This window comes from Falco naumanni, chromosome Z (genome assembly GCF_017639655.2).
Source record: "Falco naumanni isolate bFalNau1 chromosome Z, bFalNau1.pat, whole genome shotgun sequence".
Taxonomy (NCBI): domain Eukaryota; kingdom Metazoa; phylum Chordata; class Aves; order Falconiformes; family Falconidae; genus Falco; species Falco naumanni.
In genome coordinates this window covers 61,771,384-61,785,182 of record NC_054080.1, presented here as the reverse complement: position 1 = coordinate 61,785,182, position 13,799 = coordinate 61,771,384, and the positions used below count along the sequence as shown (strand labels likewise).

Here is a 13,799-nt window from a genome sequence, read left to right as displayed (position 1 = left end):
TGGTGGAAAGACTTGGGGATTTTGTGTGCGTGACCTGTAGAAGCTCTGTACAGTTGCAGCACTTAAATATTCAACAGATTAGTATTTCTTGGCATGCTCTTTTATACACTCAGTACTCCCCAAAGTGCAGAGGCAGGCAGTCAACTTGAGCATTGATCCTGTTCCCCGTGAATTTTCTACAGGAAAGTCAGAGAATGTCCACAGCATGTTCCCCTGTGCTGGAGTAGGGCAGCTGCCTGGTGGCAGGGGCAAGGAAGGGAAGCAGTAGGTTGCGGTGCTCCTTGCTCTCCTCATGAGTCTTTGAGAAGACATAAAAATAGTTTCTGCCCCTCCAGCTTCTTCCCTGTAAGAGCAGCTTTCATTTAATCCACCTGAGTTAAAAATCAAGGAAATATGTTGTCAGTTCTTAACCAGATGCATGTTTATTTAGTTTGCAGAGCCCCTCTGCAGTTTAGGCTTTTCAAGGCCACTTACAAATTAATTTTTGCAGGAATTTCAGCTTCTGCTCAGTCTCACTTCTTCTCAACATACTGCTTGTTTTCAAGAGGGACACATCTTTCTTTGTTTTAGCCTCCGAGAAACTCTTTAACACTGTAGGGTTGCATGGACATTGCAAAAGGATTTCCCCAAGTTGAAGTGCTTAGAATTATGCTTGTGCTTTCCTAAAGAGACTTTGCCTCTTCCTTTTAGTTTCTTTGCAAATGAATACACTCCCAATGCAGACTGAAATCCTGTTCCATACCTCCTTACCCTGACTTCAGTTAATCTTTGGCTTGCAGACAGTGATGTAAAAACATCGACAGTTTTTCATGCTAGCTTTTCATTGGCACAATCTTTGTTGTTATTTTCAATTCTTTTTTTACACCTCTTATAAACAGTTTTGCACAGCATGAATTTCTGCAGTGCATTGTGCTAGACAGTGCACGACTGAAGGTCCTTCGTCCAGTTGCAGTTAGCCAGCCACCTGAGACCCTGACTGCTTTAGTAAAGGTCCATGAAATTCATTCATCCCTTTAACTGCTGAAGTCTAAGTTACAGTTACTTCAGCAGCAGAGTGTGAACAGTGATTTATGGAGGAGAGGTTCATGCATTAAGTACATGTACTTCATATTCTGTGGCATCCTTTTTGTGTAGCACCTTAACAGTATGAAGCATACTGGAATGAGAAATCGACACTGACACTACTATGCAGAGGAGTCTTGACAGATGTATGGTACAGGTCAAAATATCTTACTAGATACAGATTTTGAGCTTTCTTCATCATCTGAAATTAAAGACAATGGTGGGATAAACTCTCTGTAGATCTGGTTCAGGTATTTCCTAGTAATGTTTCTGTATCTATGTCGGATCAGCCCATGGTTTAAGGGCTGTAAGGATTAACCCAGTTTTACTTTCTTATAATGTTGTTTTTCAGCATTGCTATATTTCTGTTGCTACAGCTAGAGTCCTAGCCCAAAGGTATTTCTTCTTCCCTTTTTTTTTTTTTTTTCTTTTGGTAAGAGGAGGCAAAAGTCCTGATTTGAAATACATTAGTCTCCAGAATAAAAAAAGTCCTGATTCTGGATTGCTGTTACCACTGTTGGCATTTTTTTTTCTGGGTGGCTGCTATACACTTAGTATTTTTAACTTTCTGTGTACTTACAAATGTTTCCCATAATTCCCAAAAGATAAAGGAGCTGTTTTGGTTTTTATCTGTCAGCAGCTTCTGCCATTACTTTTATGTAAATCTTCCAGATCTAAACAACTTGGGTTTCTCAAAGCACAGTAATACACATCTTTTTCTTGGAGTAGTGAAGAGCTTATTCTTTTCCCTTAGATTGCTTCCCTCTGGATAGTTTAATGGGGATTTGTTGGCTTTTTTTCCCCTATTAGTTTCTCTACAGCAAAAAGGTAGCAAACCAAAGTATTCTTTCAGAGCAGAACAACATACTGGCCTGAATTTTTATGTATTATGATTATTGAATAAAAAAAGAATGTTTTAATATATGCTTCTCAAGCATACTTACTATCACAAACCAGTGATGGTCTTGCATAAGAAACAACTGTGTGGTACCAGAAAAAAATGAAACACCATTAAGGAACAGGGATCCTCTACAAGAGTGACAGGTCATTCTGGAAGAGAGTTCCAGCATCCCCAGTATCTCACAGTGAAAAACCATCCAGCAGCCCTGTCTCAGTTACAAAAAGCAGATCCTGCTGGAGCACTATTACTAGTCATCACCATGGTTATATGGAAAGGGAAGTGAGGTTATCAATCTTGTAGGTTAGTGCCAAACTATTCAGAAGAAAGTACGGGTCACTGCTTTTTAGGTAAAATGGGTCCAGCATGGGAAGTTGCTCTACATGTGAAGTTTTACCTGATGGAGGTCATTGAAATCATCTCACCGTGACTCTCCACTGGCTGGCCAGAACCAAAATTTTCAAGTGCCTCTTGAGATAGACCTGAGCATTCCTTCCCTTAACAGATAGGCAGCTGCCTCTCTGTCATGTGACAAAGGTTTCCAGGAGCAGCAGAATACATACTTCCTTCCCCACTTGCTATGAACAACTTGAGAACAAGCTGAGGAGCAAAGTATTCTTGTGTGTGAAGCCAAGTTGAGCTGAGATGATAGAAAATATAGGTTTGAAGAGGAAGGTAAACAGGAGAATGTGAGCCTACTGGATGTGTCCTTGTACAGTCTGGATAATGCTCCATGTAATATATACTTCAGCTTTTCACTGGGTTCTGTCCCTTGAGAGCACTAGGCTTTGTGCGCTGAAATGAGCAGGATAGTTTTATGGGAACAATGCTATGTCATTATGTGGAAAGAGAAAAACAAGAACTGAAATTGCACATGCAGCCTTACTTCTTTGCGGTCCTAAGTTTTGGGTGCTTGAACTTGTGCTCTTGGTCTTTTAATGTAGTTTTGTTTATGTGTCTGTGTATTATAGCAGGCATCCGACACAAGGAGCTTTGCTGCTGATTCCTTGTAGAATCACTGCAGTAAAATACTGTGTAAATGTATTATTAACTTACATATTTAAAATAAATTATGCTTTTGCTAGAGTCTCACTGATCCTTTTTTTAAAAAAATCTGTAGTGCAGAACTTAATAGAATATCATGGCTTTAATACCCTTGGGGAATGATGAAGTAGAGTTTGAGGGAAGGCAGCTGGCATCAATTCCAAGAGATGGCTTAGTTAATTATAAGACCAGTAAGGGATGTTTTGTTTGTAGAGAGCTCTTACAAGTTTGTTCTGATTCTGATAAGGGCTTCTAGGTACTACTACTGCAGTCTGGATGTTTAATGGCAATCAACTCTGAAGGTTGCACTGGGAAACTGCTAAGTAGGTCACATGATGCAGCTGCCAGTGGAACATGCTGTTGTCCTCTCACACCTACACTATCCACATTACATTTGAATATTCAGTGACACATATTTTCCTTCTTGGTATCATGTACGCCGGAAGCTGGAATGGTAAGTTTTCCATTGTCGGTATCTCTGAGGAGAACTGGGTGAAATCACTCAAATTCTTACATAGCTCAGCTCTTTTCTATCCCTGGAGCAGCAATTCTGAAGGAGGAGGAGGGAGTATAACAAGGCTCCCTTGACAAAAAAGGCAATACATCTAGCTTCTTGGTTGACCCTGTCACCTCTGTCATCATTTCCTTGCTTGTGGAGATGCAGTAACTTGGTATCCACACCACATTTTACCTCTCATCTGCTAATATCTCTGACTGAAAACTGCTGGCAGGGACCCTGCAGACATCAATAAGACAGAAAAATAGGTGTTGGCTTATTAAAATACTTTCTTTGTGCTAGCTCGTTTTGTTTAGAGACATTAAGCTGCTTTTCCATTTAAAGTGATGCTCTTCGGGACTGTGAGAACACTACCATCCACTGTACTTCCTACATCACACAGGGCTTGGGGTGATACCTGAGAATGAGGTAAAGAGGGAATCATGCATCGGTCTGCCACCCCTGAGAAGAGTGTGGGAAGCCTCTAGCAATGCCCTGTGCTCCAGACAGTGGGAAGGAGGTGGGATGCACCTCTCCCAGAGACTGGCAGTGTCAAAGCCCTGGTGCCAGCCTGCTTGGGGTTCAGCTCCAGCAGTGCCTGTCTTGGGCCCTCTCTCTGCTCCTCAGCTTGTTGAGTGCCTTCCTCTACATAGAAGCAGAAAGGCATCTTTTACTACATTCTTGCTTATTTCTTATTTTACTGTTTCAGCTTATCTCACAGCTCTTTGAACAAACAGTTGAATAAGCAGGTGGTTTTCCCATCTTTTCTGTGGGTTTTGGGGGGGTCTTTTGCAAAATAGTTTGTGTTAAGTACAGCATTATAACGCAGTGTACTGCATGCCAGAATATTGCACTGAGTTAGTTTTGGGGTTTTTTTTCATAAGCCTTGCAATTTTTCCTCTGAACAGGGCTGCTTTTTCTTGAATTATATTAGTACCAACTGTAAATAGTTGCAGCTATTTCAAATCCTAAGTTCAGTTCTGGTTTGAAAAGGAGTACTGTAAAAGCTCACACATAGAGGGAAGTAGAATACTGTCTTTACAACAATCTTAACTACAGGATGCTTTTTAAAAATTATCTGTGCTTCAGTTGAAGCCAACAAAGAACATCTGTTGTCTTATTTATAGCTCCTATTTCTAAGAAGTATATTCTGTAGCAGATAAGAAAAGTGCCTGACAGCTCATAATTCATGAAGTTACTGAGGTTTAATCTGATAGAATATTATGTACAGAATTCCTTCCCAGTACAGGCAGTATCACTTCCCTTTCAACAGATGATAGAAATAGGGCTTTACGAAACACTAATAAGTGTGAAACATGATTAGCAGCTACTATTAAAAGTACTAAACTATTATAAAGGAATATAGGACTCCACACTATGTTGCCTGGTGGTTTTATTTTTCTGCTTATTTGTGCAGCTAAACTTCCCTCAAGCCAGACACCATCTTCTCTTTTTTTCTTCCTCTCCACACTTTCATTTTCTTTTGTCTTAGAGGAATTGTTTGTTGATTAAGGCAGCAGCTCTGTGACAAGTGTTCATTTTTGTGTCAGGGAAGGGTAGAGACCCCAGATTTCTTTCAGGAGAATTGGTATATTATAAAATACGACTTTCTATATGAAATCAAAGCCGCCTTCTGTCTAGTTCTGCCATATGTTGTTTATAGGTGATTTTCTTGCACTAATCTGTATTTCCCTGAGCTTGTTTCCCCACTGTTCCCATAGCTGCCCCTTATTCTCCTTACCCCTGAGAGTGCAGAGTGCAGCTGGTGCAACTTTCTAAGTGGGGATGAGGAGAGGAATTAGGTCTCTAAGCCCCCCAAACTTCCTGCATAATCACCATGCACATGATTTCTATCAGTCAGATCATTGCTTGCATATATGTGCTGATAACCCTGGAAAGTATCTAGGCAAAGTATTTGACTTGTCTCAGTTACAGCATTGATTTATACAGGTAACTATGTCTTTTTGACACATTATGTGTAGCCAGGATAAAATGAAATGACATTCAGGTTTTATTCCAACCCTCTTAGATTCAGTGAGTTTGACTATAAATGTCCCAATCCTAATACAGATGTATTTGGCCTCCTGGAAAAATGACCGCCTGGCTTTATTCTGTGAAGTGCCACAGATATTACAACAGGTTTTGTACATTTTTCTACAAAAGTCAATTTGAAATGCCCTTTTTCAAGCTTATAGATGATGTTGTCGGTACCTACCTCATGCAGAGGATTCCGGAGATGCATTTTGGGCAATACACTCAGACTGACCATTCAGAAGGTCATGCTGGTGAGAACTTCTGCGATTGTCATCCTTTGGAATAAGTCCCTTGGAAAAGTTCTTGTCACTCTCTGTTGCTGATGTGGGATCACAGCAGAAATATGGAAGCTTTAAAAAGCTATTTGAAGTGCAGAGGTGTATTAACAGAGTACTGTTTATCCGTGAAGGGTAAATGTATTCTTTGAGATGCCCTAGGAAGGGTGTTCTGCTTTATTCAGGTGTTTCTCCATTGAAGACAAAGGAAAAAGAGGAGTGACAGCTGATGTAGCAAAACATTTTTTTTCGGTACAGATCTGTATTTCCTTCTGTGGCTAAAATCTTCAGTGCACATTAACAGAGAAATCTAAATGAAGTTGTCACTTTGTCCTCTAGTTCATATCCAACACCTGCTGATCGATGGAAGAAGTAGGCTGTGCTGGCCGCATGGTATTGAGGGATTTTAGAATTGGTGGTATTTCCATCCAGCTTCCCAGTTCTACTCCAGTCATGTAAGGTCACCAGCAGGCATCTTTTCCCTATTCCTTTTCATAGCTCTGGGGTCATTCATATCGCTATAAATCTTGACTTGCAGACATTTTTCTGCTTCCATAAAAATGGGCTTCTTGTGAGCCCCGGGACTGATAGTGTTGGTGGGGCAGACCATTCCTTTTTCTAGTGCTGGGATAATCTTTACCTCTCTGCATTTCTTCCTGATTTAGTCTCCCTTGGCTGCCAAGGCTTCTGTGGTATTCCAAGTCCACAGTCTGCCTGATTGACGACATCTCATAAAAATAAAAGACAAGTAATAGTAGACAGACTTATTAAGCCACTTGTAATGACGTGTCAAATTCACTGAAGCTTAAATCTCTTTCATATTTTTCCATGAATAGTGTTGTCTTTTAAAAATCTTCCTAATGAAACCAGTACTGGAGAAGGTGGTTGAGCCCTGAACAGCTCTTTCTCCTGCCATTTTCAGTGATGCTTTCAGCTTCTAGAAGAATTTAACTGTAGCCAAACTGAATGATCTCAGGTCAGTAGGGTCTAAGGAGAGGTATTTTCTTTTCCAATAGTTGCGGCTGAATTTACTATCTATTGCAGTCCTTCATTTATCTGAGACATAGAGGGACATCAGCTTCCTTGTCTTTGCTCTCGCCTTCTTGTCTTTCATTCTTGTGCAGTAAAAACCTTTCACTAATAGCAGCTGGGTAGTTCTGAACACTGCTTGCCTGTCCTTTTGGTAAATGATGTTAGGCTGTCTGAAATTACAAATGCCAGGGCAAGGTTTCAGTTCTCAAATCTGAGTGAATTTTTCTCTGGTATGTATTTGTAATACCATACTCTGTATCTTCTCTCTTGGTCTGGCTTTGAACCCCAAGCACAGATACCTGTGGAAACTTTCTCCATAAGGTTTGGGGTTTCTTTAATCTTCACACTGTTCTGCTGAAAGTTTCTGCAGGAACTTGCCACTTCTTATGGCTATAAAGAAACATATAATGGACCATGAAATTCCCTCTCACTGAAAGTTAGGAGTTTTGTGTCAGTAAGAGTTGTTTCACTCTGACGGGTTGTGAGGCTCGTGTGGCCTTTCTTCCCCTGCGGATGAAAGCAGGTGCTGAGGGGGCAGCAGCAGCTGAGACTGCATCTGGACCAGCTGCCACTGCAGGGCCATGAGACGCATCGGGCCATGCTGTCACCCATGCAGAGGCACCTCATGGTGCTTTCCAGTTCGACAGGATCTGAACTCATGTTTCCATATGCATGGCTTTCGGTGTGTTCTCCGTGCAGCCTCCTGAAGTGCTGATGTCTCTCTGGTCTGGGCGTCACTATTGGTCAGCACACAGGGGTACGCAGGACTGCCTCAGTTCATGCCACTGCCTTAAAAAAGGCTGCACAGGAATGCCAGACTGCACAATTGTGTCTTCACTTGAATTTGACATTGTATACTGACAAGTGATTAAATTCAGCCATTATGAATCCTTACTGAAATTCAGTTTCTGTTTCAAGGAAGATGGGTGGTAATAGGGGAAGGTTTTTTTAATTCCATTTCCCATACATAGTATACTATATAACTGCTAAAATAACAGCATTTCGATTAACAAAGCAAGCTCCCACATTTCCCAGAATTTTCAATAGCAAGCATGGGTGTTGAACTTTGTGGAAAAACCTTGGTTGTCCACAACTTCTCATGCATTATCCCACTTGGTGGTGCCACTGGCAAAAGTATTTTAGGTGCTCAATCAGCCATCATTTCTTTATGGTTTGCTGGCCGGTCTTGTTGGAGACATTATCACAAGTTGCTTGACAATGACCCTTATCTTTAATTTCTTCTTCTGTTCTTGTGTTTATTACAGTTAATTTCAGCGCTGGTCAAACCATTCACATTTGGACATACTGTATGACTTTCAGACGTGTAAAACTATGAATGCATAGTTCACTGTGTTAGTGGATGCAGTTGCATGCCTAGAGAGTATATCTGCATGCACATAAGACAGTTATGATCATCTTAAGACCTGAGCTCTCAAATATTAAGAGTTTTATGTAGTACTGTTTTGTCATCAAATGCAATATGAATGCCTTTCTGAAAAAAGAACATACATGGAGTAATCTTGACTCAAAGCTACATTCAAAAAATGTTAGTATCTAGTTCTTGTAAAATAATCAGATATTTAAACTTTCCATGGTGTGTATTGCTTCATTTTAAGTTGTATTCATTTTTTTTTAATACTCATTTCATTCTTCTTCAGGCAGTAATGAAAGATTTGGCTCAGAAGTGTCTGAAGCCAAATTCCAGCTTTAAATTTCCACTTGTCGTTGCCAGGTACTAACTCTAAAGTATCTCTTTTTACTGAGAACCCTTCCAAAAGGTGCAGCTGTGTGCTGGTTTCATCTTGCACTTCGAGGCTGTGTTGGCAACCCTTGAACATAAGGTATGCTCTCATCTCCCACACGTTGCCATTGCCTTAGAGCTGTTTAGGCCTGTCTGTATCAGGGATAGGGAAGAGTTTGCAGATTAAAGCGAATGCCGGCTTGTGGTTCATCTCATTGGTTCTCACTGTGGCAAGGTAAAAATAGAGCTAGTGGAAAATCCAGCCTTTATCATGTGTCATCAGAAGCTTCCTTACTATCTAGAGATCCACTACCAGACTTGTGACTAGAAAGAAGACGTGAAAACTATATGGCAGCTTTTCAGAACTCTTCAGAACCTTAATATTTTGGAGAAGGTGGAACTTAAAAAATAAAAAATAAAGAGGAATTTGGGGGGAAAATGATTCCTTTAAGTGAAAAGCTGGTACTGGATTGTAGCAAAGGGATCTACAAAGTTGCTCAGATTCCTAAGAGTGTATTTGGTTCTCCAAATTTTCGTGCTGTGCTAGAGCATGCTTCAAAGCAGAAGATGCTTCTGAAATCAGGTACTAAATGCAGGTTGCATGTGAGCTTTTGTTCATTTCTCTTTTACTAAAACTAACCTATCTGGGAAGTTTTCCTTTCCTTCCCTCTGTAGATCTTAATATGCATGCTGAATTTTCTTCTGGATCACCTAATTTAGAAACAGGACTTCTTTAAAGTTAACTTGTATTCTGGCTCAGGAAGTCAAATTCTTTCTTTCCAACATTAGTTGTAGTTCTCTTCAGTTTAGACTCTGCCATTTTCTCTCAGCATTTTGAAATTGAAGAGCACAGTTCCCAAATCGGCTGTCTTCTGTATAAGTATCATAAACTAGCTTCAGTTCTGTAAGTACCATTGTCTTTTCTTTTTCCTGACAGATGTGTTTCATGAGGCCTTTCGCCTCTAAATTAACATAATTTTCTATTTTGTGCAAAAGTTGGAAAGTTTAAAGTATGACGCTATTCATCAATTATATTGGAGGTGGTGCAATGAGCAGGAAATCCTAGAACAGGTGGGAGGCTAAGTGATTTTAATTTGTTAATACCATCTCCTACATGCTGATGAAGTGAATGTTTTTTTTAATGTTGCTGAGCACTGTAACTGTGTGTGTCTTAGATGTATTCTTCTTCATGGCTGTGAAGGTAACTGCAGGTTTTGTACCTGCCATTGTGTGTATGTATGTTTGTGTCTTTTAACTGTAGAGCTTAGACACACCAGTGTGTGCATAGTATTAAAGGAGGTGAGTATCTTGAGTTTTCAGTCAAATACAGAACTGTTTTACAGCTTATATATCGTCTTCATATCTAAAAGTTCAGCAGTGTCTTTAGTAGATAGAAATTTCAGGTCTTGGAGGAAAGGAATGGGATATAAGGAGAAAGAGACATCAGAAATTATCTGATTTCCTAAAATTCTAATATTTTTCCAATTGCGTATTTTAGGGTAGCAGAGGAGTGTTGCACATCTTTCCTTTTAACCAGCGTTACATTTGCTTTACATACATATGTCCAGTAGACATGTTATAGATTTTGCATAAATATGAAGGTAAATGCGTAGCTTCCAAAAGCCTTTCATTTTCACTAAGAATATTATCGATCCAGGAATACAGTACAACAAAGAGATCCAGTGACAGATTATGATACAAACCTAAACTGTAAACTAAGATCCTGCTTAAAGTGTGAATGAGAAGCATGGAGCATCAGGTAGGTTGCAGGAAGAGGCACTCTAGGTAAAAGTCTACATCCACGCCATTTCTTATGTTCCAGAGAGACAAACTGGTTTCTGCAGTGTCTTTCTTCACCCTGCAAGGGCTTTTGCCCGTGAACTGAAATCTTCACCTGACATTGGGTTCTCCTTTTTCCTTTGCTTGGACACTTATCTCTCATGCAGAAAATCTAAATCTAGTGGGAAGTTTAGTTATTTTTCTAAATACACCTTGTTTGTAGGTATTTGGAATGTATCTCTCGCCATCATTTCAAGGCACAGTTTTGTTAATCCAAGAAAGCATAGCTCTCTCTGCTGCACAGTAGCTTGAATGGACTGTCCTTGAACTGCTGATCTGTCACCTGAAATGTTTCAAATGTCTGTCAGGTTTGACATCCATCCTCTGTCTATTTCTCCTTCACCTCTCCTTTCTTTCCTCAGTTTCAGTTTAAATTGTTCATTGTTACTGCATGCTGTGTCCAGCTAGAATGATGAGATGAGCATCTTTGCTCAGAGATGATACAATTCCATTGCTGTTACACAAGAGGGAGAGAGGTCCTTAATGTAACTGGCTACCTAAGGGAGCAGAAAGTTTTCATAAGTAAAACTAAGTAAACTCTGTTCTTAAAATCTGTTCTTCCTGTGCTACTATGTAAGGGATGCATTTTATGCCCTTAGCATTCTGTGAGTCTATGAGTGTGTCATAGTCTTATTTTCATAGCATATCCTTTGATCTGACTCTGATCAGATCTTTCATTTGTTCTTTCATTAGATTTGCCCTCATGGTAAAAGAGATACATAGTTTGGAGTTGAAAGGAACTATTTGATCTGAGTATTACAAACCAAATGCTCTGTATTTCAGCATACCTCAGATGTTAAGCTAGAAGAGGTGTTCCAAATGGAACCTGAAAGTGATTTAAAGAGACAAAAAGTCCATTCCTTCCCTGAGTAGCTTGTTCTGCATTAATAACTACACTCAGAGATCTGCTGTCACCTATAGCCATGTAACACCAGCTTTCTTTGAATTTAGCTTTTAATCACAGTGTTATACTAAGTTAGCTATCTGATTTACATTTTTCAGCTAACTAATGTGCCCCAAGGAAGGAAGTGGTGTGGTTTTTAACAGAACCTATCCTCTAAAAAGCTATGCAGACAATCCTTAGTTACAGTGCTATCATTTATTGCTTTATCATACGAGTCTAGTTGCCAGGTTTTCCTTTATTTTGCCCAGGATTGATAATGTCACTAGCATATAGTCACCTTACTTGTCCATTCAAAGTGTGGATCAGGCATTAGAATGCCTTTGATCCCCAGGAATTGCTCTGATTTTCTACAAGTCATTAAAAAGTAACATCAGCAGACCAGAGATCTGCTTAGTACTTTTGGAACTCCTGAACACTCATTTTCTGAGCTTCGTAAGTTAAACTGTTACGACTAAGAGGTGATTTTCTAATGTCCTCAGTTATGAATGGATTAGAAAGTATCCCATCATTATCGTAGCATCATTTCCTTCTTTTTGCGAAGGATATGTCTTGATGTCCTAGTGTGCTCCACTTCCACTACTAGTTCATAAGTAATTGTTATTTATTGTGTTTCGTTTCTCTCCTCAGTGTTCTGCATTTCCAGACTTATGTACCTTCCTTGCTGTGTTGCCACTTCTAAATTGTTGGCATTTTTAGAAGATTATGTAATTGTTGCTTCCAAAATAGGATGAATTCTCAGCCAAAATTGTCTGCTTTCTTTTTCTCAGTTCTGGTGTATTTTACTTTTTGGCTATCTCAAAGTTTTCATTAAAAACTTTATTCATATTTTAATCTTGTGGGTTTTTTTTTTTTCTTTTTCTTCTACTTAGTAATCTTCATAATTTGTTCAGTTTCAGTCTTCTAAAAATACAGTATGTGCATGTGTATGCATGTATGTATACATATGCATGCAGGCACATAAGTGCATGTGTGTTTAACAGTTTCTCTCTGTTTGATGAGTTTAATCAGGCAGAGATCACCATTACTTAGTCAACTGGCAACTTTTGCTTCAGTCATTAAGCTTTGTTTATCAATCATAATCTATCAAACTGTGCCAGATGTTTCTTGCAGTAGTTTAATAATATCTTTACGTAAACATTCTTGCCTTCCAAGCATTAAATAGGACCGCTCTAAAACTTTTGAATTATTTTTTGGCAAAAATTGTGTGTTTAGAGATAGATAATCCCTCACATCACAGAGCCAGAACATTCCTCTATACAGTATGTTCCCTCTGTGAAACAACAGGATTGCGTGAAAAGTGACTTTGTATAAAACTCGTATACAGGTTTGTTTGAATCTGCAAAATGTCCCTTTCTGATTATACTACTATTTATTCTTAACCAGTCATTGTAGAAAAGAAAATTCTTGTTCAAGAAGACTGTACTGTTAATGGTTTTATGCTTGAAAATTGAAAGCAAACAGAAGTTACTGAACTTTTGCATGAGTGTGAAATACTTGTTTCTACCGCTATTTCAGCCCTCTGTAAGTCTGTTTTACTCAGGGGATCAGCAGCTCCCAGATGGTGATGTGTTTAGCTCCCTCATCTGGCACACACTGGATGTAAATGTTTCAGACCAATAGATTTTTTCTCCTTTACATTGTGTTTCTGCCCATCCGTGGACTGCAAACTTTTATTGTGTTTTCTTTTCCTAGGCAATATGAATGATGATTCTAGGACAGACTGAGGTCCCTAAAAGAAAACACTATAAAAATGCAGTTATCATTTTTATTCAGTTTTCTGATTACGTATGGAGTGCTCTCATTTAGGCCTGACAAATGGGATGTTTGTTCTGTACTTAAAAAGTAACTGGTTGCATTATGTGTCATAGTTTTCATAAACAGAAATTGCATTTATCTGTAGCTTGGTTTATTTTTCCTCTTTTTCTTTACAGCTTTTTCGCTTCCAGATCTTACAGAGCAGTTCGCACCTCCTGATGTAGCTCCACCAATTCTTATCAAGATAATGGAGGCCATTGAAAAGAAAGGTAGGCTGAAGAATGATCTACGAAGGTTTTCTGTTACTTACATGAGCCAAGACTGCAGAATCAGATCCAGACCTGGCATCTCCTCTTTTTAGAGCTGCTAATGCATCACATTACTTAACAGATATGAAATAATCTCATTTAAGGTTTGTTGCATTCATTTCTGCTTAGTAGAGGCAACTTGGACTGTAGGAGCAAAACCAAAGCTTACCTCAAATGACATTTAATAACTCAACTAACACAAATATTATTAAAGGTAAGGGAGAAGGATTTGGTGTTGCTTTATTTTTTCTAACCAATAGAAAGTTGGTTATGGAAACGTCATTATAATATTGAATTGGATACACAGGCAAACATAATGTTTTGCCCCAAAGTGTGGAAGGAAAAGAAAAAAATATAATTAAATATGGAAAAGTTAAAACAACTGGTTTTATGCTTCAGGAGTCACTTCTT

General features: G+C 39.1%; 1 protein-coding gene across 2 annotated transcripts in view; it reads left to right on the top strand.

The window, feature by feature from the left end:
• PIK3R1 (phosphoinositide-3-kinase regulatory subunit 1) overlaps positions 1-13,799 on the top strand; it is a 61,111-nt gene that overhangs the window by 20,149 nt on the left and 27,163 nt on the right. For both annotated transcript variants that reach the window (XR_005825540.1, XM_040579369.1), the window contains one exon: positions 13,257-13,349. Coding sequence is in view for 1 of the 2 variants with exons in the window: in XM_040579369.1 (XP_040435303.1) it covers positions 13,257-13,349 (93 nt within the window). In the remaining variant the exon portion in view is untranslated. The remainder of the gene's footprint in view (positions 1-13,256; positions 13,350-13,799) is intronic.